Source organism: Rhinopithecus roxellana, chromosome 1 (assembly GCF_007565055.1).
Source record: "Rhinopithecus roxellana isolate Shanxi Qingling chromosome 1, ASM756505v1, whole genome shotgun sequence".
Lineage (NCBI taxonomy): Eukaryota > Metazoa > Chordata > Mammalia > Primates > Cercopithecidae > Rhinopithecus > Rhinopithecus roxellana.
In genome coordinates this window covers 153,401,489-153,427,963 of record NC_044549.1, presented here as the reverse complement: position 1 = coordinate 153,427,963, position 26,475 = coordinate 153,401,489, and the positions used below count along the sequence as shown (strand labels likewise).

At 36.5% G+C, this 26,475-nt stretch overlaps 1 protein-coding gene across 8 annotated transcripts in view; it reads left to right on the top strand.

The window, feature by feature from the left end:
* TP63 (tumor protein p63) overlaps window positions 1-26,475 on the top strand; it is a 275,111-nt gene that overhangs the window by 151,176 nt on the left and 97,460 nt on the right. For 3 of the 8 annotated variants that reach the window (XM_030932307.1, XM_010385853.2, XM_010385855.2), the window contains exon 1: window positions 14,540-14,720. The exons of the other annotated variants lie outside the window; for them this stretch is intronic. In XM_030932307.1, coding sequence (XP_030788167.1) covers window positions 14,679-14,720 — 42 coding nt within the window. In that variant the 5' untranslated portion in view covers window positions 14,540-14,678. Of the gene's footprint in view, window positions 1-14,539; window positions 14,721-26,475 lie in introns of those variants that run through there. 8 annotated transcript variants of the gene reach the window in all.

Sequence of the window (26,475 nt, the reverse complement as noted above, 5' to 3'; positions counted from 1 at the left end):
ATCTAACCTTCTATCTCTAATTCACACATTTTTAAATATCTTTTTTAAGCCCCAAATATAGAAGTGAAAACTTTTCACCGAGAGAAACAGAGGTTACCTTTTACTATTACGTTAGTATGTTTATTGGAAACCTGTAACAGTCACCAACACTTAACTGAATTTAAAGCAGAAATTGAGGCAGCCCAATGGGATGACTGAGACAAAGTTTTGGTACACTTGAAATATAAGCCTTGGGCCATAAACAAAAATACATGTAGTTCTCATAGTTAAATGTAATGAGTAATGTAATTATTTCAAATATGGGATGCAATCCTAAGAATGAGGAGAGAAGGAGAGCCACTTGACATTTACAAAATAGCTGCAAATTTGGGAGTCTGAGGCAGAAGGGCTGCTTAGCCCAGGAGTTTCAGACTAGCCTGGGCACCATAGCAAGACCCTGTATTTAACAAAATATAAAAAAGAGTTGCAAAGCATTGGGACACTTATTTTCAATCTTTGGATTTCATATTGTCTTTCTCTAAATGAAAATGTGTGGTTATATGATTTCTAAAGTCTCTTGATGTAATATTCTTTAGTTTTATTTTTATCATTGCTTACAATTACTGCCCATATTATTACAATAAGCCTGACATTCGCTTTTATCCTTTATCTTTGGAACACCATGTTTCCCTCCAGAGACAGAGACAGAGACAGAGACAGAGGCAGAGCCCTTCCTCCTTTCTCTTCTTGTCTTGCTGGGGCCTAAGAAGAGAAAGGGGCACTATTGTTACGGGTGAATACATGTATAGTCCTAGGAAATAATGAAGAAAGGATTTAGGAGTGGATGCTTAACTGATTGCTTTCTATTAAAGGCTCACAATCCTATAGAAGAGTAGCAATGAAGAAATGGATCTTTATGTTTGAATTCCTAAATTTATCCTGAAAACAAAAGCCAGCCCCTGTAGGTTAGAGTCCTCCAAAGCTAGGGATCTGTTAGGAGCACTGGTTTCGCCTTACAGACCTAGATGTAAATGTTAGTCTCAGATGGGCAGAGAGTTGAACTCTCTAATTAGCCCTGCAGGTCAGTCTTGAAAGAAATGAGAGTGTAGCTCCAGCAATTTAAAAAGGCATCCTGTGCAATTGTTTACTGAGGGTCAGAGGGTAAATGCTGTTGTGACAGTTGGGTGGACTTGGCACACTTCTCTATGCAGGATAAGAGCGAGAAGAGAGGTTGATGTTGATCTTTGGTGATAGCAGTAGCAGAAGACGGTTCCCTAAATTCTGTGGTCTTTTAAATATCCTTTCAATTCACATGAAAGGCTTCCTTTTGTAATCCAAGGGATTGAAATATCAAGTCATAGGAAATAAAAGGTGATCTAGCCCATAACTTTATCTTCAGGGAAGATAAGTCATAAACCTTTCTGCAAGCTTAAAGCTGAGGTGTATTTCTCATATTTACTTCAAGTATGAGAAGGATACAGATAATTCAAGTCCACCACAGTCTTATTTCAACATGTCTTTCCTACTCTGTCTTCCATCTCCTGTCATTCCAGGCTCACCTAACTCACTCTGGTTTTTTTTTTATTTTTTTTTTTATTTTATTTTGAGACAGAGTCTTGCTCTGTCACCTAGATTGGAGGGCAATGGTAGGATCTCAGCTCACTTCAATCTCCGCCTCCTGGGTTCAAGCAATTTTCCAGCCTCAGCCTCCTGAGTAGCTGGGATTATAGGCACCTGCCACCATGCTCAGCTAACTTTTGTGTTTTTAGTAGAGATGGGGTTTCACCATGTTGGTCAGGCTGGTCTCAAACTCCTGACCTCAGGTGATTCACCCGCCTCTGTCTCCCAAAATGCTGGGATTTACAGGTGTGAGCCACCATGCCTGGCCTCACCCTGTTATTCTGAATGCATAATTTCATGTCTCTGTCTTTTGTCCTATGCTGTTTCTTAATTAGATTCCTAAAGGTCTATTTCCTCTTCCTCTTCTATTTCCTTTTTACCTTATGGATTCAACTCCTTATCTCTTCATGAAGAATTAATCACTCCTTTCTCTCTGTTCCCATAGAACTATGTCTGTAACTTTACACTTACTTAGCATTCATTTTAGTTGCTATTTCACATGCACTTCACTCGACTTTGTAAACATATTAGTTTTTTTTTTTTTTTTTTTTTTTAAGTATATGTCTCCTATACTAGATGAGGAAGTCTTTGGACAGATGCTGAGTCATCATCGTCTTCTTCTTCTTCTTTTTTTTTTTTTTCTTTGAGTCAGAGTCTTACTCTGTCACCCAGGCTGGAGTACAGTGGCTGAATCTCGGCTCACTGCAACCTCTGCCTTCCGGGTTCAAGTGATTCTGGTGCCTCAGCCACCTGAGTAGCTGGGATTACAGGCATGCGCCATTACATCTGTCTAGTTGCCGTATTTCCAGTAGAAGTAGGGTTTCACCATGTTGGCCATGACTGGTCTCGAACTCCTGGCCTCAAGTGATCCACCTGCCTTGGCCTCCCAAAGTGCTGGGATTACAGGCATGAGCCACTGTGCCCGGCCGAGTCTTATTCTTCTCTAGGTCTTATTGCAGGATAATGTACAATAAAATATTCAGTTAATGTTTGAAAGGAAATGTGCTTGTCTACATGTGTATGTGGGAGAAATAAAATGGTCTCTAACTGATGGCCTCTAACATACTGATGGCCCTTCTAGTATTAACATACACTGAATGGATCTATGGTTTGATGTATCGCTAAAATAAAATCAACTAATTTTTAATCAGTTATTATTTACGTTCGCCTTCACTTTTTTTTGTCTAGATTCCCTGTAAGAGGATGCAAAACTCAAATTTGACAATCTTTTCTATTACATGAACCAGTAAACATTTTTGATCTTTTCCATTCTGGAGTCATAATGGAATCGAAAGTAGAGCTTGTCTGATGGGTGAGGATTGTACATGGGTTTTAGTTTGCTCAAGTAGTCTTCTAGTTAATGATCATGGCCAAGAACTTATGATTGTTGCTAAACAGGAATTGTAAGAATGTGGATATTTTGAGGAACGAGTTAGGATAAAAGAAGCTGAATATATCTTTTAAAGAGATGCTTAGACTGAAACATCAGTTCTCTTTTTTGTCCATAATCTTACAGATCTGGTCACACCACTTACATTGTTATCAACTTGGCCCTTTAACTTTGTAGCTTAAATCCCTTACCCCATAGAGAAACTATCTGCATCACAAAACCTCATAAATCGAAGAAATACTTAAAGTAGAGAATATAAGTAAATAAGATGGGTGTAATATTACCATTCATTCACTTAGCAACTGAGTTACAAATAATTCCTTAGCTTTATTTTTTTATTTTGCTGAAGCCAGCTTTTCCATAGCTTGTGTGTGTGTGGATGTGTGGATGTGTCTTTATATTACTTATAATGAAGTCTGACTTTGCTATGCATTTCTTTTTGTGATTTAAATGCAACACTCATACTGAATTCCATTTGAAGAAACGATTTCATCATTATTAGGAGGCTAAAGTCTTTAGTTTCCCTTTACTTTTAAGCCACATATATATTAACCCTAAAGTAAATTGCAATCTTTGCTGGAAATTACCTATATTTTTAAAATGCATCACTCCTCTTGAGTCTTTTTTAATCTCTTCGTGACATTATTACAGAATTGTCTAGTTCATGATCAATGCAGATAATGTTTTCTTACAAAATCAAACCAGCAACCTCCATAGGCCAGAAGATCTGGCTTAACCACCCGGGTCACAGAGTCACACCTACTTGGTTGCACCACTTTTTAATCGACTTGTGAATCAGGCTTGGGAAAGTGGAGTTAAGTCAGTTCATTGTGTCTGTAACAGTAGGAAGCTCAGAATACCAACATGTAGGGAAAAAAGCTGCAAAGAAAATCCATGGGAGCCATTTGTGTCCACAGGACCTCTCAATTTCCCTTGCAGAGCATGCAAGTAAAAAACGTGATTTGCTCTGATACAGAATTCCTGCACGATGTTCAGGCATGCGTGCAAGACAGTAATCTCTTCTGTGACAGAGTAACCTGTGTAGCACAGGGAAGCATGAAATTTGGAGCCAGCAAACCCGAGTTCCAAGCTCCAGCCTTAAGTATAGTTTATCGTATGAACTTGAGTATGACATTTAACCCCTCTAGAGCCTCATTTCCTTATCTGAGAATGGAGGACAGTAAGACTCTGCCAACTTCACAGACTTATTATATGGATCAAACCAAAATAAACATCTCCCAAGCAGAATGTGAGTGCTTACTCTGCATACTTTCCAAGCTGCAGGAAATACAGAACTAAATTGGGCATTGCCCTTGCTCTCAAGCTTCTATTTCAGTGTGGGATTCATGAAAACATAACTAAAAGGCAATAAGATCAGATCAACAATAATATAGGTATCCCAAGAATTAGTAAAATGTTAATGGAGAGAGCAACTGACTGCCTAGAAAAGACAAGAAATTACAAAAAAAGGCAAGAAGACAGATCCTAGCAAGCACAAGCCAAGTACATAGAAGACACTCAACCAGTGTGGAGTAAAATGGAAGTAGCAGTTATGTGGGTATTAAAGAATGTGTTTTGAGTGTGCCTGTTGGAGATAATAGAGGAACTAGGGTCTACAGAGCTGCCAAACTGTGAAATATAAGAGATGTATGCTTTGTAAGCTGCAATGCAGGATACATATCCTTAAGCTCTTATAACCCAGCCCCAAATCACTGCACCCTTCTTTGCCCACTAACAAGACTTTTTCAAAAGAAGTACTCAAGTTAGATCATCCTAGACAGAAATATAGAATACTTTAAAGCTAGAACTGATCATTACGTTCTTATCAAAATATTTTCTTACACTCTTGAAGTTGGATTTGGTTTTTCATTTTGGAAAACAATTTCCTCCATACCTTACTTATAGCCCCTATTTCCTAATTCTATGTACACTTAACTCTCTTCTGTACTCAGGGCCACTGGGACAAAAATGACACAAGGAAGGCAGTTATTTTTATGTCTTTATTATTGTTTTGGACTAAGATCTTCTACACCCCACACTTAGAGTGAGTGGAAATTGTTGCCAGAGATAGGTGCTTTTCCTCCCATGGCCTGTTGTCACAGAAGGAAGATGACAGCAGCCTGGTGACATGTGTGCCTGGGAGAGCTGCCAGTCCATGCTGCTTCCCCAGTGTTAAGAAACACTATGGTTTGTCATACCTAAATTACTTCCACCTCTCTGCTGGCGGTGGCAGTGATGTCAGTTATCCTGGGTCCAGTTAAGGTTTCAGTCTTTCTGTTTTCCTGATCATGTTGACTCTCTTCTTCTTCTTAAAATGCATTTTTTCTTGTTTTGTGTTTATGTTAAGGGCTATTTTCTGCCAAACAGACATTATCAAAGCAGTTGCATAGTGAGGGACTAGCGTCCTTCAGAAGTGTAGAGAAAATCTGAGAATGTCAGGCCCAGAAAGAACTTTAGAAATCCCACAAGATTTGGCCAAGTCTTTGTTGTACTTGCAAGGGGCTGAGAAACAGACAGACTAGATAGCTATGTCAAGGCCTGATAACAAGTCACAGCATGAAACAAGTGGACCTTTGAAAACTATAGATAGCTACAGATACCACATTTACATCCACCATTACTTTCACCATTTCTGTATACTTAGGATTTAAGGGTAATGTAATCCTGAACAATGTAGCAGAGAGGATTAGTGAAAACAGGGTTCTCGGAGTGGCTTATCCACCCTCGTGGTTTATGATGCAAAGGTGGTGTGCATACTGGATGGGAGATTCACAGGTGAGATTATGTCACAAACCTGTGACTTCTCCTATTTTCTAAAACAACTGTGGCTACTAGTGGACACATATACTGTAACTAAAGGTGCAGACCGGCAGCAGTTAAAACCAGAGATGGACGCTAGAACTCTCTAAGAGCAAAATACAGTCCCCGCCCCACTTGGAGTTCATCTAGGATTCCACAGTAAATACACCTCCTTTCTATTTTGCCTAGGGATTTTTCTTTTTTTCCTGGAAAGGGTGGAGAAGATTTACGTAAGAAAGCTGAGTTGCCTCAAAATACAGCCTCCAGAAAGAATGAGGCATCTCCTGCCCAACCTATTATTCCTGCTGAGGAGAGAGAAATTGAGGAACTAAAAGTGAAGCCTAAAATTGCCAGGGCTGAAATCTTGGTAGAAATCAACTGGTCTATAAAATTAGCTGCCTCACTGGCCCTTTAGGGTGGAAATACCACGAGGAACAGACGTCTGATGTCAAGTTGAGAGGGAAGTTGTCTTGTCTTCATCAATAGTAAATCAAATCTAGGTTGAATAGACAAATGCCATCTCCAAGGAGAGTAGGATCACAATTATATAGGATGCCGAATATATAATAACACTAAACCCAATTAACAGCTTGAAAACCTGAAGCATGGGCAGGGGAAGTGTCTTGCTTCAAGTAATGTAATGAATTTACTGGCAGATGCAGAATTTAACCCAAAATTCATGACTCTTAGAACAGTACCCTTTCATGCATGATCCTGAATGCAAGAGGGGTTTCGTTTTTATGGTTTCAAGGTAGAATGAATTATGGAAATCTGGGCTTGTATTATAATATATCCCAGTGTGGAATCAGAAGGAAAAGTGATGTGTTATGCAATGAACCTGAGTGAATACTTATTCATTATCCATTCAGAAAAGAGACAAACTCAAAATCAAATAGGTGAAACCCAAAGCCCAGGTTTCCTGATGTTGATTCCAGAGTTCTTTCCACTGTTCCTTGCCGGCAATTGACTGCGTCTATGACCATTTGCCATGGTGGCAGCTGTATGGAGGATGTGGCAGTAAGTAGGAGGGCCAGGGACTGAAATATATAGTTTTAATCAGTCTATTCAAACATAAGACAAGCCAGTGCTTTAAAAAATAAGAATTTATAGGAGATATTTAGTAGCCATCTTCAGAAATACACATATTGATAAATACAACAATAAAAGATACTGACATTTATTTGGAATCTATCATAAACTAAATAGTGCCATAGGGCTGATTAGGGAAGTTAAATGTTATAATGTGAGGTGATATTTTGCTTTTAGAGATGAAGGTTCAAAGAAACTCAACACATCACTATTCAAACACAATGTAGTTTGATTTAAGACCTTCTCTTTCCAAAGTAGACCAGTCAGTGGGAGTACAGATGAGTCTGTTTATTTTAATGAATAACATATAATAGCAATAGGAGGAACTTAATTTTGTTGATGAGTTTTTACTCTATTTTTTTTAACATTTTAAATAATAGTAGCTGCTAGTGCTTGTACTAGTGTTGTAGTGAGGTAAGCTCTGTAATGCATTGTTGGCCTAAACATAAACCAGTATCCTGTTTGGAAATTAATGTATCTATCGGACTTTAAAATATTTTTGTCTTTTAATTGAATAATTTGCTTATGGTAGTGTACTTTAATAAATAGTGTAATAATTTTTGCTTTATGATTATAGTGGTAAAGAAAAATGGAAGCAAATTGAATTCCCAATTAGTTGGAAATAGCTAAATTAATTCAATAACTATGTAGCAATTTAATTTTTTTAATTTTAAAATTTAATATAATGCATTTAATGACCTGAGAATGTACTCATTTTAGCAGATTAATTTCAAAAAGTAGGTATATGCATCTGTATACACAGATACATATGTACATATTTAACAAAATATATCTTTAGTATTGAGTATGTGTACAGCTGGTAAAACACATACTTATGTGTAATATGTATCTCTGGAAGAGAATAAATCAAAATGCTAATGGTGTCTACCTGTAGTTTCTAGGATAAATGACTGCAGTGTATTCCATCCATTGTGTATTTTCTGTATTTTCAACAACATATTTGTAATCTACACAAATACATGTATTTTTAAAAATCCTAAAGAAGTCAGTTTTATATAATAAAATCGTTTTTATTTTAGCGTGTATAATACTAAAAAGAAAAGCAATTTGGAAATATTTGATGAATCTATTAAAGGGTTAAACTTTATTAATAAAGAAGACACTACTTCAATGGAGCAGGGATTGGGAATAAGGCAAAATATATTAACAGACCATTTAAAGGAGAAATGCAGAGGGCTAATGAACATATTGAAACACATGTAATATCACTAGCAATAAAGGGAATTAATATGAAAATAAAATATTTTTTTATTTATAAAGTTGGAAAAGATAATCCGCTCAGTGCTGTAATAGCCTCACTCAAATGTAATTTATTGCAATCTTTCTGGAAAATAACTTGATACTATACCCATGAAGTGACTTAAGTCCATAACATTTGACCCAGTACTTTTAGTTGTAGGAATACTTAACAGGGGAAAATACTCAAAATATTATGATAACTAAAAAAATTATATTGCGTATGATCTCAATCTTGTTTACATACATAAACATAGGAGGAAGACCATAGAAACTTTTAATGTAATTATGAGAGTTGCACTTACAGTTGACTTTCATTTTTTATCTGTATTTTACTTTTTTCTTCTAAATTTCACACTATTTTTGTAATCTAAAAATGTTAAATCCATAATGTGAAACAATATGAGGAGAGATTATCTTATCTCTGTACATTTGTACATCTATTTACTTGAACTGTAAGGCACTATCTAAATCCAGGTAAGTGGTAAAATACTGTTGTTATTATAATCATAGCATTGGCTATACGGCAAATGAACTGTAGGACATAGGTGACATTGAAGAAAGATAAATACAGGAGTAAGGGGGAAAAGTAAATATGAAGATGTAATTTAACCATGAAGCACAGTGTTTTCCAGTCTCAAAATACACAGATTCAGATCTCAATTCCATCGTTTAATATCTCTCTGCACTTCAGTGTCTTCATCTGTAAAATAGCAATGAACATAGTATCTAAGGAATAATTTTATGAGAATTAAATGAGTTTGTTATATGTAAAGTGCTTTGAGTACCTTAACCATAAAAAGTGCAGAGAATCTAAATTCTGTCTACCATTTTATCATTTACTTGAACATGTATACAAATAAAAAATTAAATCTGGAATACACTGTAAGATTTAAGACAGAACTCATCTCCCCTTCTATGCCTATAAGACTTACCCATTTTTCAGAACTTAGCTGGTCATCCTCAAATGGATGAGATCTAATATCTTGTTTTGGAACTTAGCCTCAGACTAAAAATTGATTTGTTGAACTAATTTAGTGGCCTTTAGTATCTTCCTCAAATGCTAATTCTTCTCACCTATCTGAGGCAGGAGAGGGAGGTAAACACTTAATTCACACAGTATTAGAACTTTAAAAGTTACTCAGTGTGTTTTGTAGATCATCCTTCAAATTAATGGTAGCTGATATCAAAAAGATCTCATTGGTTTTGTTTTGCAGCAGCTTGGAAAGCCCCACCATTTCTTAGCTTTCACACATGCTCTAAAAACCCCAACCTTTCTTGACTATTACAGGTTTTTCATGCTGACAACTTTTCCTTTTCACAAATAATTATTGAGGGCTTGAGATACTGAGCTTGAATTGAAAGCAATATTTTTTCTCTCTTCTATTTTAATTAGATGCTATGCTTTGATTTTTACAAGATGAAAAGGCATCTCTCTGTAAAAAGACATCTCTCTGTGTCTGTCTTATAATAAATGCTTTGGGTAAATACTCTTCTACTTTCTAGTTCTCTCTTATAGAATTATAGAACTGTTTAATTGAGCTAATACTCATCGAGCTTTTGGAGTACTAAATGTGACATGATGAACATAAATGTATTCTGACTTCAAAAACTTCAAAATCTTGTTGAGGAGACAGTTAAGTATACAACTTTTTGCATTAAAAGGTAGAATTTTATTACTGCTTTTATTTATATTCATATAAAATAAGAGAAGATTTAACTTTAGGGATTTAGAGAAATTTAGAGAAATTGTTTAAAGAATCTAAAAGTATTTGAATATATCAGGAAAGCAAATGAAGGCATTCCAAACTCAGGGACCAGATTGAACAGGACAAAAATAGCCAGCTGGGGTCCACATTTGCTAAGCAGAGTGGATTATAAGGAAAGTGAAGCTGAAACGGTAGTTTGGGGCCAGATTTTAAAAGGCCTTGAATGCCATTGTAAATAATTTGTTTGGTCCTGTTGGCATTGGGACACCCTGCGGAGGGACGTGATCAGAGTTGCCCTTTAGGAAAGGTGAATTGATAGTGAGGGAGCTCTAGCAGGGAGGAGAGAAAGTGGAGACATTGCTGTATATTCCTTTTTTGCCCTCATTCAACATTCAGGTGTATATATATATATACACACACATACACACATATATACACATATGCATACACATATATACATATACCTATACATACATATATATATATGTGTATGCATATGTGTATATATGTGTATATATGCATAAGCATATATGTATATATGTATGTGTATATATGTATATGCATATGTATCTATATGTATACACACATGTGTATATATACATAGATACATAGATACATATGTGTGTATATATACATATATGTGTGTATATATGTGTTTTTTTTTTTTTTTTGAGATGGAGTCTCACCCTGTTGCCCAGGCTGGAGTGCAGTGGCGCGATCTTGGCTCATTGCAACCTCCACCTCCTGAGTTCACGCCATTCTCCTGCCTCCACCTCCCAAATAGCTGGGACTACAGGCACCTGCCACCATGCCTGGCTAATTTTTTCTATTTTTTTTAGTAGAGACAGGATCTCACTGTGTTAGCCAGGATGGTCTCAATCTCCTGACTTTGTCATCCGCCTGCCTTGGCCTTCCAAAGTGCTGGGATTACAAGTGTGAGCCACCGCGCACGGCCGCATTCAGGTGGATTTCTTATTAAAACGTAGAAGGATTATCAGCCCCCTGTACCTGCTAGTTCTGTATTCATAGAATCAAACAACCATGGATTGTAAATCAGGAAAAAAATAAAAAATAAAAATGCAACAAACAAACCAAAAAAAATACAATATAACTATTTGACTTTTTCACATAGAGATGTCAAATGGAGCCATTAACATTGGTACTTTATGAAAATGGCATTTCAAATCTGAGAAAAAATATTCAATAGATAATAAAGATCAGTTTTCAATGGGCGAGAGTAGATTTTCCTTTGTTTTTCATACAGACATATATTCTGGAAAGTTAAAAGATTTGCATGTGAAAACATTCAAAACTCATAATACTGTAATGTGGTTGCAAAATTTTACATTGCACTGGGAAGGGCCTTTCAAACTACGTCTGAAACACAATAAGTCATCAAAGAAAAAAATAGTAAAGTTGACTATGGAAAAATTAGAATTTTCCTACACCAAAAAGCAAACTGTAATACTGTATGCAAGTTTGAAAGACCAGACATACCTAAACACACACACACACACATGCATGCACAAATACACACACAAACACAGGAAAATATAACACTTCTAATAAAAAGTTGGATGTTAGAAAAGGATATTCATCAAAATGTTAGCATTTTGTTACTTCTGGAAAGCATATGCTTCGATCTGACATCTTGGACTTCTATTCCCAAAGCTGTGGGTTCACAGCACTGGCATTTTTACCCAGGGGGCAGTGCTGACCCCTAATTCTGAGACCTTGGAGCTTTAAGAAGTCTGAGGAAATGCCTGAGAAAAGGCAAGAGCTCTAACTACAGTTGTTCTAACTAGTGAGGACTTGGGGCATTCACTTAAAATTCTTGAATTTGTTTGTTTATCTGAAAAATGTAGATAATAATACTAGCCTACACCACTAGGTGGTTAGGAAAATTAATGCATGTTACTAAACCTTTGAGATCCACGTATAAGCATTGTTGTTTATTGAGTGCAGAGAATTGTTACTGCTCTGTAACCTGCTTAAATCAATGCATGGTATTTACGTCAGCTATTCACACTAATTCTGAAATCAAACATCAGATATACTTTTATTAGCTCTTTTATGAAAATGTTTGTGCTGAGTTCAAATCTACATGAACCATTAGCTAATTTTTCATTGTGAGGATACCTTAAAGCAAAAAATACAGATTTTCCACCAATATATTGTTCCTTTTTCTTTATGTCATTTAAGTATCTTAAGTAGCTGTGCAATTTCACTACTTCATTTGTACAATATGGAGATGAGCAAATTGAGGGACAAATAAATATCCAAGTAAAATAAGATGAATATCCTCTAAATCACTTCCCTGATTCTGGACAAAAACAGGCTCTTATCTTTGTAATGGTCTTTAGAAATCATTTAGCTCTGCCCCTCATTTCACAAATGAGGAATCTGAATCCAGAGTGGTTAAGTAACTTGCCCCAAGGGCAGAGAGCTCCTATCTCCTAACTCCCAGTCCAGTGTTCTTTTCTTCCAAAATACTCAAAGCTCTCAAGTAGCCACAGTGGATATATTGTCTTAGATTTTGTCCAGAATCTTTGTAGATATGTTAGAGACTGTATCTGAATTCATGCTGATAGCTGAGGTGGCACGTGAAAGGAATCTGACTTTTCCATCCATCAAATCTTGCTGGGAATCTTTTGACTTCGTGAAAGATGAAGTTGTTTACATTTTTAGTGGATATCAATACTTGAGACCTTGAGCCTTAGATTTGGGTATTCAAATGGCTGCATGATCCCATTAGTGTAAAAAACAATTCAATAATGACTTTTGTAGGCAGTTGTGCTAACAGCATTTCCTCTAGATCATTGATTCCCAAGCATAACTCATACAGAACTGCCTAGCAAGCTGTATAAAATCCAGTTGTTGGGGCTGTAACCCTGCAGAGCCTGATTCAGGAGATCTGGGGCCACGTCCAGAAATCTGTTTTTAAAAAGCACCCTGGATGATTTTCAGGATCATCCAAGTTTTTGGGCCACAGGAATCATGCACACCTTTAAGGGAGCAACCATCTGCTTTCTACTATTGACTCTTAAACTGTCAGTAGGTGTAGCATTTAAATACATTGTACAAATAATTATACTGTATTTTGTAAGCAGGTTTTTTTTTTTTTTTTTTGGCCTCATAGGCAGTGCTCATTTGATTAATTATAGGTAGAAAGAGAGATCATTCTTCCCAATGTATGTGTGAAGAAATGAATGTTTTGTCTGATATAAATTTATAGTGTTACAGAGTACTGTCATATTCTTGCATACTCAAGATAAAATTATATTATGGGAGTTTTTTGGTTTCTGTTTATAAAAGAAGGATGCATTATTACCAGAAACCTATGGGTCTTATATATCAGCCAATGACCATATCATCCTTCAAGTGCATACATTTTATGGATGCAAAAGTAGAAGTAAAGGGGAGGCAAATCGGAAGTCGTGAACATATTAGTAAACTTTGTTTCTGAAATGTATGTTCTAGTCTCTTCTGGCTTCCAATTCTCTTCTAAATTTTGTGTCTTCTAAATTTTAGAAGAAATCACAATATTCACTTATAGTTGTCTTTACCACTTACAACTTTTCAAGCAAAATAGAGGACATTGGGTTCCTGAGTGGGGGTTGTAGGATGATGTGGAGAAATCAATCTAACTGAATTACAAATACTCAGCAGTAAAGAGAGTATTTTAATGAATCACATGATAACCATCAGGGTGCATCTCATCTCCACCAAATCTTTGAACCAAGGCCAGATTCTGCATGAATGTTGGTATGTAGTTAGGTAAATGTATTTTTAAGACAAAAGAGAATTGCTATCTTATGCTTTAATACTTATTCTACTCATTTACATAGATGCATCATGTGCTGTAATCATTTTTATTACCTATTCACAAGCAAAGATATTATTATAAACTGGGTACAATAAAATAGAGAAAAGAAATATTCAAATATATAAGGGTTTTGTAAAAAAAAAAAAAAAAAAAAAAAAAAGACATATTTATCAGGATTCCTAATTCCTGTACGTAATATGGATGTTTGCTTGTTTTTATAAGTTAACGGGACCAGTAGTTTAAATTGTTATTGAAACATGCTCAAAAAAATCAGATAGCTTATTTTGTCATTGCTTGATATGAGACCACTGGCATTTCTCTGGGGAAAATAAGTTAAATACTCTTTAGCTATCAGGCAGTGGGTTTTGATTTTTTTATATTGATTAAATGTAACAGTGGATTTGAGTTCTCTCTCCTAATTTCTAACTTGGTGTATTCATTCTTGAAACCTCAAATCTAGATTTAAAAAAAGAAGCCTTCTAAAAGTTTTCCTGAAGTTTACTTTTCAGTTGCAAAGAGTAAAATAACTTTCTGAAATGCCTTCTGTAAATCGTGGTGGTGGTGGTGCGGTTTGTTTGGGGAGATTTGTTTTGTTTTTAAAAGAGAGTGCACTTTCTTATGAAAGAGACAGGGAAAGTTTTACCTGTCTGTCTCCTGGGTTTTTTTTTTTTTTTCTTTCTTTCTTTCTTTTTCTTTTAAAGATTGGTGATAAGGAATTCTAACTACTTAATGAGATGGGAGAGGCCTCACTCCATTGGAGTGGAGGAGTCCAGGTGGAAGTTGATGGATTGGACAGGTAAAGAGAAGAGTCCCGCCTCCTCATGCCTATAGTTGGGTATATATTAGGAAACCTTAAATTATGTACAGAGAGACAAAGAGAGAGAGGGACTTGAGTTCTGTTATCTTCTTAGTAGATTCATATCGTAAGGGTCTCAGAGGGGGTGGGGGGGTTGGCAAAATCCTGGAGCCAGAAGAGAGGACAGCAGCATTGATCAATCTTACAGCTAACATGTTGTACCTGGAAAACAATGCCCAGACTCAATTTAGTGAGGTAAGGATTTTAGATTTTAGCACTCCATTTAGAGGTGCTTTTTAATTTTTATTATTTTTTAAAAGACTTACATATTTGTGGTTCTCGGTCACCCAATGTAATGTTTTGCAAATTGTATGTAGGAATCTCCTTTTCTTGGTTAATGTTTTCTGTGGTGGCTGTAAGATTTTTTATTATTATTATTATTAAGTAGGAGATGAAGCAGTAGGAGAAGATGAAAAAGAAAAAAAATCTGGATGACATGTATTTGAAAAACTAACATTCAGGATTTTATAAAGTCACTTTTTATAAAAACAGACTCAGCAGATTACACTCTGCTGGATACATTGCAATGAATCCTATCATGGGTATTCACGTACCAGTAAGAAAAACAAGTTGACTGTGTCTTAACTTCTTAGCATAGGTCTATTTCCAGACTTCATCCTAAAAGCAAATGAAGCTTTTTTTCAAAATAATCAGGTGAGATTTTTGAAAGCCATCTTCATTTTTAAGTCTGTCAATCCAGAGACCCACCTAAATCCAGAAGGGACTGTAATAACATTTCTGTCGTCTGGAGGGTGACTTGTACTTTCACGTGTGATGACAAATAAAGTTACTTTGGAGGGATGCGTTGTTAAATATTTATACATGCATGTGTGTAAATGTGTATTATAGCATACAGGATTTTATTGAAGGGATTGATTATTTGCATTTCTGATCTCTTCTCAGCAAGTTTGTCTTAGGTGTTTAAACCTGTGCAAAGGGATAAAAAAAAAATCCTGAAGAGACTGTAAGGCTTTGAGGAAGTTTCCTAAGGTTGAGGGAGGTCTAACAACAATATTAGTTTACATTCCTCAGAATGGGCAGCTGTGTTGACACTAATCAGACTGGGTGGGGGGTGTTGTGGAGAGAGAGTTCCGTGTTTCAGATAAAAATGCTTGCAGGTGAGTGCTTGGAAAAGTGGACTAGAGTACTCAAATTGAGCTCCTTAAAAATCAAAACAAAATGCATAGTATTCCGGTGCAGACCGCAAGAGGAAGAGTGGAGCAGAGGGCTGCTAAGCAGGCCTGTGCTATCGTATTGACCACAGTATTGTCTAGACTCCTGAACTGTGTAAATACAACAGGGGAAATAGTGAGTTATCTAAAGAAGGAAAAGGAAGTGCCTATTTTTCTTTAAAACGTTCAAGCAGGCTTGCTTGTCCTCGGTAGAAAAACTTGAGTTTCTTGTTTTGCTGTAATATTGAAAGTTAGCTTAAAACGTTACCAATTTGTTTTTAAATAGAAGTAGCTTTTAAGATCTTCTTGCTTCTATTGGATCCAATTTTGTCCAGTTTTAATCATTCAGAAAATGATCCGTCCATCATGTCATACCTGAGTTTGTCTGTCTTTATTCATGAACTATTTCACACACAGTATTTATAAGCCACCTAGGATCTTGTAAATCAAATGGGAGAAGCAAAAGTCTGTTCATTGATATCTCTAAGTGAAGCACAAGGTTGATGTCAAGTGGCAAGAAATGATTATTTTTAAGCTAAATATAATGTTGTGAAAGAAAGCAATTGCACTAATGTGATTAGAGGATATTTGTAGAAATTGTTTCCTTTTATGGAGGCGAAAGAGTCGTGTTGTATGTGAGAATATGGCATGCTTATGAAAGAAAATAGTTTTGTACACAGGTTTTAGTTTTTCAAAACTTCAGGTAAATATGTAATCAAGAGCTACAAAAGGCATCACTTGTCTGTTTTCTATTGGAATGCCGCTAAGTTCGACAAAAAATATCTGTGAGAAAACATGGCTGCACTTCCATACCTTTCTATGTCTTTTTGCGTATTGCCTACATGACTTTCATATCCTTCCACCAGTGCATGTATTAGGTCATAATTTCATAGCTTGACTTCCATTCTATTACGTACAAACAGCTTTCTTTCTGTACAGGATTATGCTTTCATATCTAGTCCTCTGTAAAAATTCAGTGCTACATCTGAGTATATGAAATGCTTGGGACCACACGGCTCTGAGAACCATAAATTTAATATAAAAGTTATAATATGTGGGGATTTATGTGTATTAGTAACTGTCAATACAGAAAAAGCAATCTACTGTTATCACACAAGAATTGTTAAACACTGGATAGATTAAAAATGAAAAAGGCATAAAACTTTCTGTAAGAGTGAAAATTATTTAAAAACTGTAACCCATTCTTTGACTTCAAATAAATTTATAGTAATTTGCTAGCAATTTCTTTGAATTGGTAACTCAAAAACGATATAAGAACACTATTCCTTCTCTACTGCTTTTTCTATAACTTTTGAATTCTACCCCAACCCCTAGCAGATCTGGATTTGGGGGTGCTGCTAATTAATGGAAAAGGTTCCAGAAGGGAGGAGAACATGAGCAGGATATAACAGGCAAGGCTGAAGGCTCTACCCTTGGGTACAGTGGAGAGTCCGCAAGCAAGCTCCACTCCCCAGTGCCAGGCTAGGAAAGACAGAGCCTCTGGGAATGGTCTCAGACTTAGAGATAGAGAGGGTTAAAAGAAAGGAACTTCTTCACAGACCAAGTTTTAACTTCAACTTTCTGGAAAAACAAAACAAAACAGGGCTGTGTGTGTAAGTGTGTGTATGTGTATGTGTGAGTGGGAGGATCTGAAACTCCTTCTTAGAAAGAGATATTTACTAAAATTCCTCATCCGGGGTGTTACATGATGAAGGAAAGACACTTTGGTAAATGGGTTACAGTATTTTAGAACTAAATGGGAAACCAGGGTTCGTATATAGAAACACCTCATTTTACAAATCAGGGTTAATGATTTCTCTTTCTGTAGTTGAGAGAGCTGTATGTATATGATTGTGTTCCCTTTACTCAGCCACTTTCTTTTTAATACCCAGGAGAGATGGGATGATTCATAGGAGGTGCTCCAAAAAAGTTTCCATGAAGAACTGTTGTACAAAGCCAGTTGAATGCAAGAAAAAAAGTGTGGAGGCAGCAGTGTAAACTCCCTGTAGCCCAGGTCATTCTCACTTAATTGACTTCTGTGTCTGCTTGGTCTAGGAAAAAAACATCTTTCCTGTCCTAATACTATTATTATTATTATTTTTTTTTTTTTTTTTTTTTTTTTTGAGACGGAGTCTCGCTCTGTCGCCCAGGCTGGAGTGCGGTGGCGCGATCTCGGCTTACTGCAAGCTCCGCCTCCCGGGTTCCCGCCGTTCTCCTGCCTCAGCCTCCCGAGTAGCTGGGACTGCAGGCGCCGCCACCGCGCCCAGCTAGTTTTTTTGTATTTTTTAGCAGAGATGGGGTTTCACCGTATTAGCCAGGATGGTCTCAATCTCCTGACCTCGTGTTCTGCCCGTCTTGGCCTCCCAAAGTGCTGGGATTACAGGCGTGAGCCACCGCGCCTGGCCCCTAGTGCTATTTCTACTGACTCAACCATTTAAAAGATATGGGTGTGAGTTTTCTATTGATAGTCAATAAATGTATTAAGCTGCCCCATGTTGTGCTTCTGAGCTATTTAGTATCATAGGAAAAAGCACAGTGGGTGAGAAGCAGAAGCTGCAGGTTTAATTCATGTCTGCCACGTCATATTCCTTACTCCATGCTGTGGCCATAGATTGCACTACTTGTTTTACAGTTGGTTGTCCTCGAGCCCAGAGGGAACTAGGAGAAAGACATCTTAGATCACAGATCGCACATCATACCTTCCTTCACTACTACTGGAAAAAAAATGATTTTGAGATAATAAATCACTTATCCTTTACCTCGATAAGGAAACCCATGTTTGGTTTGTTTTACTTTTTAGAAGAGCAGTGATTCTCAACAGGATGTCACAGGTACAACAGAAAGCATCAATGGATGTCTAGATTTTCTAGAGCAACCAAAAAAATTGGTTTCTTTTTCATTACACATACATTTTCTGAATGCAGAGTTGCTAAAACATTCCTCAATGACTATGTACAGAATTTAGATTCTACATTCTGCCTATAAAGGGAGTATATATCTAATGTCATGAGATTTTAAAAAGGAATTTGGATCAAACAGTTGAGAAATATGTTACCACAAATACACCCTGGTTTTCTTTGATGTGCATATGATTGCTTTGGGTGGAATCTGAGCTGGTAGAACAGAGGGGCACAGGTAAAAATCCTTCCTTCCTAGTACAACTTTTTTCTCCCGTTGAATATTTTTAAATTTCTAATTGTTTTATGTCAACAAATAGAATGAATACAGGTAACAAAAAGATACTTCTGTGGAAAACAACTTGATGATTTCCACAATTTGTAAGTTTTACTGTTTTGAAGATAAAAAATTGTTAAACCCAAGTGGGCAATCAATTTTCTTTAGATGTATGTTGAGGAAAACGTCAGATGACTAATATAGCATTATTGTCCAGTGCCAATTTAGTGGAACCTACGAATGGTATCCAATAGAGTACTACATTTTGGGTCTGGAAGAGAATGGATTCAAGTGTCAAAGTGAAACATTTGATTCAAAAGTTAAGTTTTAAATCTTATTCCTAATCTTAAGGACGCAATTTGTGGGCCCAAGAAAATAGTGAAATGTGGCTTATTAATGGCCCACCTCTCTAAACATTTTATAATTTTTACTTATACTTTTTGATTAAGTTCTACATTGTCAATATTCATGAAAGGTAGTATTGAGAAAGAGAAACAGGTTAGAAGGAGAACTGACCGACTCTTAAAAAAATGTTTACTGAGCATCAGTTATGTGTAAAATGGTACACAGGATCTAAAAATAATTAAACAATTCCTACACTAAGAAGATTATAGTTCATTGGGGGAATGAGTCTAATATGCATGCAATTATAATACAGGAGAGATTTTTAAGTGTGTGAGCAAGATAATATAAAGCATCAAAGGGAAAGAGAGCCCGTGATGTAGGAGGGTCAAGAAAATCTACATGCATATGTAAGATGAAGCTGCACTTGGAAGGATAGATCAAAATTTCCAAGTTCTAGAAATATAAGAAGGAAGGAGGATTTTAGGTGAAGAAATAAGCATCAGCAAAGGGAAGGGGGGTGAGGAGTGAATGTTGATACACTCAGAAGCATCAAATAGTTCAAATGCAATTGAAATTATGAGACAATCAGGAAATAAAGTTGGAAATGCAAGATAGAGTGGCTCAGAGATGACCATAACACTGAGAGGAGAGTACATTTATTATAGTGACAATGACAAGCCATGGAAGGATTTTGAACAGAGGAATGGTGTAATTGTGTAATTGGAGCTCTACTAGAGAGCACAGGGAGAATAAATGGCTTTGCTTGAGACTGCCTAGAAGCACCAAAATGCATTTCTCTGCATTGCACATTGGCTGCCTGTTTTGCAGAAATATCTATCACTTCTCTGGAACCTTTGGAAGGATACAAATGGATTGTTTCTAAAGTCTCATACAACCCGTGTATTTTCTGCCCAGTGCTCTTTATAATAACTATGGTCCCTGCCATAGACAAATTGGGAAATATTGGTCTTGGTTTGTCTTTATTTATGCCTGCTATTCTAGCATAATTACTAATAGCACACCTTTTCACTTTCAAAACTGTCCCATTTAGAAGATAAATTACATAATCACTCTGTAAAGACCCCATTCCTTATTTCGTTCTCTTCCACACCCTAACACTCCACCCCAAAATGAAATAGTATAAACTTGGCTGTAAGCCAGATACAATGATTTGAAGCACCAACCACAAACCATTTTGATTATTTCCCCCACTAAAGGAAGCACTTCCTTCCAATCCAACAGTTACTGAAAACTACTAATAGTCACTGTGATAGGCACTGTGAAGAAAGAAGAAATTAGTAATTCACAGCTTCTAACCTCAGTGAATTCACAGTCTTAGGGAGTATATGAGGGGTTCATAAATGACTCCAGTGTAACCAAGATAGCTCAAGTTTTAAAAGAGTGAAATAGAGTTTAAACTGTTTATGATAAAGGTAACATTTTATATGGTTTGAGAACTGAAATTCAGATGAGGAGTGAGGGGAGCAAAGACATTCTATTTAGAGAGAATAAAATTAATAAAAATACAAGGGAGGACTGTGCCAGACAAGATGAAAGAACATAGTATATTGATTTAAAAAGAAAATGTATTTAAACACTGATATGTATTTACTATTTATGTCAAAATGGAACGCTTTTGTCGAAATAGCAGCAAAAGTTCATTGGAATATTGATCTCACTAAAAGCGGAAACCTATGTGTGTTTTAAAAGTGTGACCATTGTTCAGAATTTGAGATGCAAAACTTGACATACTCTAGGGATGATGAGTGACATCTTGCAGGAAGGGAAAAAAAATGAGCCTGAATGATTCCTTGGGCTGAAAAGTTGAGAATGACCTTTTCCCATTCCTTAGACTTCTACAGAGACAGATATGGTGTCTTATCATTTATAGGGACTTAGTAATGACATTTTAAAACTAATCAAAGCTAGGAACAAAATTCAAACTGACTTGCTATGTTTATTATGAGTTGATTTTACTTATTAAATAGTCGTCTTAGAAATAGGACCAGAAGTCTTTTCCCTGGTCACTGCTCTAAATGCAAATAGTGATCCTGAAGCTGAATATAAGACATTTATTCAAAATGAGAATCCCAGCTAGGAAATAAATAACAGAGCAGAAGGAAATGTGAATATCCCATTTAAAAACCAACCGCACCCAGTAAAAAACAGCAAAAATTTAAGATACTATCTTTGCCATAAAATTTTTTAATTTGACTTTGGGACAAGGATACATACGTAAGATGTAATATGTGAAGATAAATATTGGGAGAAGACACGTCTTTTCCACACATTAATATTCTCCCTTTCCACAGCCTCCTTCATCACTTTCATCTCACCCAAGAAGACCATGTGGGCAATTGAAGAGATAATAATAGAGCAGGTGAGGGTAAGCCATGGCAAGAGGAAGGGGTGAATCAGGGCCTTGATTTAAAGCCACAGGGAGTGGATAAGAGGAGAACTGGGCTTCAAGATAAATGAGGAGACATCTAAGCTTGTACTCATTTCTTTCTCTTTTTTAAGCAACCCAATCGTCCACTTCCATAAAGTAGAATTTGAAAGCATTGAATGTTAGCATATGATTGCCCTACAGACATTAGGGGAAACAGTGAGGTTCCACTAAATACAACCTCCTTAAAAGAAATCAGTAGTTCTATGAAGTGTCTGTAAAATCTTTTCAAAAGTCTTACTTTGTACTTCCCCACAGTTGATGTCCTTAGTTGGTCTGAGAATATAGCACCTATACTATTCAAAAACTATTCTTTTCCATTTTCTGCAAAACAAAAATTATAAATTTCTCATTTCTAAGTTGATTGATTTCATGTTTGATATGGACTAACTTTATATATTCTGATTTTTAAATTGTTAATGTGTCTTTTTCAAAGACAAGGTACAAATGGATGATTGTATGGATTCCAGCTGAGATGGCTTCACCAGATAATGTTCACCTGTCAATTTAAAATTCAGTAACTGGGGTTAAGATAGAGCACATGTTGGTTCTAGGTGAGGGAATAACTGGCAAGAATAAAACATTTTTGGAATGTTAGTGAATGTGTGTGTAACATAAATTGATATTTCATGCAAAACTTGTAATCTGAATTGCATCTTGTCTGTATTTCTTAAATGGCAAAAAGATTTCCTTATACAAGCTGAAAGAGGGAATTTTGAGTCAAGCTGTGGTGTGTTGCCAGAGGCGGAAATTTATGAAACACTCTTGTCAGCTATGCTGGAAACACTACAAAAGAAATAGTTCTACTTTCTTATTGGTGCTAAAGCCACTAATAGGTGCAGTTTAGTATAATACCCCTATGAGAATTACCACCCCCGAAGTGAGCTTGCCTTGGAAAGAACTCTGTACAGGCATTTTCTTTTTCCTTTTAAGCTTGCGCAAAACACCCAAAGGGGCCATTTCAATCCAGCCAGTGATCTTTCTCAGGTTTATTCTTTCTCAGATCACAGAGACAATGGGGAATATGCCCTGTTTACTCAAATCAGTCTGGATTAGTGTCACTCTATTGATGGAATCAGAATTAAAAGGAAAACCATTACCCTCTCAAAGGGCAACATCAGATGTTTGGGGAATGGCATGATTACTTTTAAATAGACCGTGTGAGACTCCGCCACAGACTGAGGTTGAGGACTCCACAAGACACACATGAAGAGAAACAGTAATACTGGATGAGGCAGAAAGCTCTTCATAAGCCTTAGGCCTGGGAAATTATTTCAACAGACAATCCCCAAATGCTGAAAGGCTAAAAATCAGAATGGTGCAGTTTCAGAGAAGAGGGCTTCTCTGCCTTCCTACTTCGCTCCAATACCTCACCCCCAAATATTTATCTCCAGGTCAAATCCTTTCCAGTCATTAAGCCGGGCTGGGGAGAAACTTCACCCTGAAAAAGTTCTCAGATTCCCCCATTCAGGATAACACGTCCATCCTCTGAACTCTTTGACTCTGTTTCTTCCTCATTGCTCTCCGTGTGCACCAGATCCTTCCTCCCTATCCTTTGACTGAAGACCCTGGGAGGGTAGAGGATGTGTTACGCTTCTCTCTGTATCCCCTACAGGGCCACTCAATAACGTTCCCTGAATGTGATGAGAACATGCATCTGTTGCTGTCGCTTGAAGAGATATCTTCACCTAGGAATATATGGTGTATTGTATATACTTAAAAGGCTGTTTGTAATTGACTTTTGCACACAAATAAATAAAGCGAGCCCACATATTATACGACCCTCTTCTATCTATATGTTCTGCAGGTAACCAAATTGTATCGTTTTCCTTTACATCTTGCAAGTCATGTTGTTTGTTTATTTGTTTTAATAAGCCCGATATTATTTCCATTATCTTTTAAATAACAAGCAAGTTTTTAAAAGACAGGGCAGATGACTTGTACAGTATCAAGTAATTACTGTAAAGTATGTGCTGCTTTCATATAATTGATTACTCATAAGGACAGAGAATGTGTTTGATTTAAAAAAAAATTAGATTTTTATCTTGCTTTGCAGGCCCTCTTTAAAAGTGTTTCCTTGCATCTGCACTGTTCCGTTGATTCAGCTTATCCCCTGCAGGTCTCTCTGTCCTCACCAGAGATGGAGGTAGTTTGATCTGGGTGAATAAGCTTGATGATTTGCAAACGCTCTCTCCTTTTAATTCTCTATAGTGTTATCACTAAAGGATGTCTGAGAAATCTCAAAGCAATTTTTCTCTTAAACGTGGTATTCCAACTTTTTTGTTTATGCTCATATCTTTTGTAATAGGATAAATAGAATAAAATGAATAAGATGAGTGTCTTTTCAAAAGTAAGACATATCTTCTGCATAGCTCAAAACTTCAGTTGTATTTTGCAGTTGAAGTGACAGCTGAGAGGAACACTCCAATGTTATATAAGTCACCATATCTAATTGCAAAGTAATCACTAAAAATTTTAATTATCTCAAATATAATTTAAAAAGCAGCAATCAGCAAAGAATTTGACAAACAAAAGCAAATTAGAACTCATGAAACAGTGTTCCCCACTTGAATACCTATAGACTAACAAGATTGAGTAGTACACTCCTTGTTTCAAGCTTCAGTTTTCCAGTTGCAAATAAAAACTAGTGTTTCAACCTTTGAGTGTTTGTTATATTGGAGCATAAATTTATATTATTTGCAAGAAAGGATTTATAAGTCTGATAAACTATAATCTCAGTTCCTTAAACATACATTTGTAAACTATTAATTATGGCTCTTTTCTAAACTGAATCTCTGCCTAACTGGGCATAAAATCATGGAAATTAGGCAGGGAGGGACCAATTTTGTGGCCTATCTACCAGAAACTAAATGTCTTTCTCTAAGCTTGTTTCGGGGTGGTTTCTTTTCAAAGCAACCTGCATTTGGCCATGTGTACCATCAGTAGGAAGTGAATAATTGTATGACCACAAAGATATGGGTTCTTATTGCTGACCTAGATGCATTAGAAACAAAACCTAGAACATCAGGTTAGAAAACACTGCCTTGGCACAAAAGTGTGTATGTGTTTGTTTTAAGGAAGTAGAAGCTCATTAATAAACTTCCCAGCTAGGTGTGAGCTACCAAGTATTACTCATTGCATTGTGAGTGACAGGACTGGCTGTTCTGCTACTAGTTCCCATAAAAGCTGAAGCTAAAAGCACAATTCCCACCTACCAAGACAAAGCTAAACAAAAAGTAAAGATCATAGAGATTATTTAGCGATGCACTATAACATTTGTCTGACAGTAGCATATAAAGAAATGAATCAAATTTGGACACAGACTTACTTCAGGATAAAACAAATGCTTAGTTGCATTAGAATAAAAGAGATACTTTCTGCAAGTAATTTTTATTTTGAAATGTTTTGCATTTATTCTTTCAGGAACTATTTCCTGAGCATCTATTATGTTTCAGCATTATCCCAGGTATTGGGGGTTCAGTACTAAATAAGCCAGATATATTCTCTCATTAACTTATTGCCTAGCAGAGAAGACTAACATTTTTTTAAAGTTTATACATATAGTTAATTTCTTTTTTTTTTTTTTTTTTTTTTGAGACGGAGTCTTGCTCTGCCGCCCAGGCTGGAGTGCAGTGGCCGGATCTCAGCTCACTGCAAGCTCCGCCTCCCGGGTTTACGCCATTCTCCTGTCTCAGCCTCCCGAGTAGCTGGGACTACAGGCGCCCGCCTCGTCGCCCGGCTAGTTTTTTGTATTTTTTAGTAGAGACGGGGTTTCACCGTATTAGCCAGGATGGTCTCGATCTCCTGACCTCATGATCCGCCCGTCTCGGCCTCCCAAAGTGCTGGGATTACAGGCTTGAGCCACCGCGCCCGGCCACATATAGTTAATTTCTATTATGATTATATGATACAAAGGGAAAGTGCGAGGAAAATGTGGAACGAAAGAGAATAATCTGAACAGTCAAAGAAGACTTCTGGGAGATGATATTTGAGCTAAAGGTTGAACAGTGAATTGGAAAACAGCTGGCATGTGCAAAAGACTTGAGGACTGAAGGAGTAAGCCTTTAACAAAATGAAGAAAGTTCTATTTGGCCAAAGCAGAGTTTCAAATAGTGCCTCACAGGCCACGTTAAAGACCTGAGGCCTTTATTCTAGGAGAATAGGGAGCTGCTCAAGGAATTTAAGCTTCAGAGTGACAAGATCAGATTTGCAATGGCTTTCAAGCGGTAGCTACAAGGAGTTGGGTCTCTGACCCTTTGCAATTATACCCATTCTGACTAAGAAGGGGGAAACTTTTTATATCCTGTCTTCAATGAGTGAGAAAAAAAAAATCAAATAAAAGAGGTGTGCTTTTCTTGATTGTAACTTTTAGATAAAAATTCCAGGCAGAAATGTGAGCGATTCCTATTTACCTGCAATCAGAATGAAAGCTACTTAGGAAAGCGGGTTCTGGAGCCAGATTTACTGGTTTTACATCCAGGTTCTTCTCACTACCTTGGGCAAGTTACTTAATCTTGTGGAACTTCAGTTTCCTCATCTATAAAACATGTATAAAACATAGATAGTAATGCCATGTATCTCATAAGAAATAAGTAAAACCATGCAAAGCAATTGAACACTCTGAGACACATAATTAGAACTCAGTAAGAGAATTAATAATAGTAGAAGTAATAACTCCTATTCTTTTATAGAGGGGATGGAAGATGGATGATAAGTAGATTTCAGAGTTTTAAAATTTATTTTTATTTCATTTTTTTACTCCTGATAATCACCATTACTTTACTGAAATTGATATGTCTTCAGTTTCATGTCA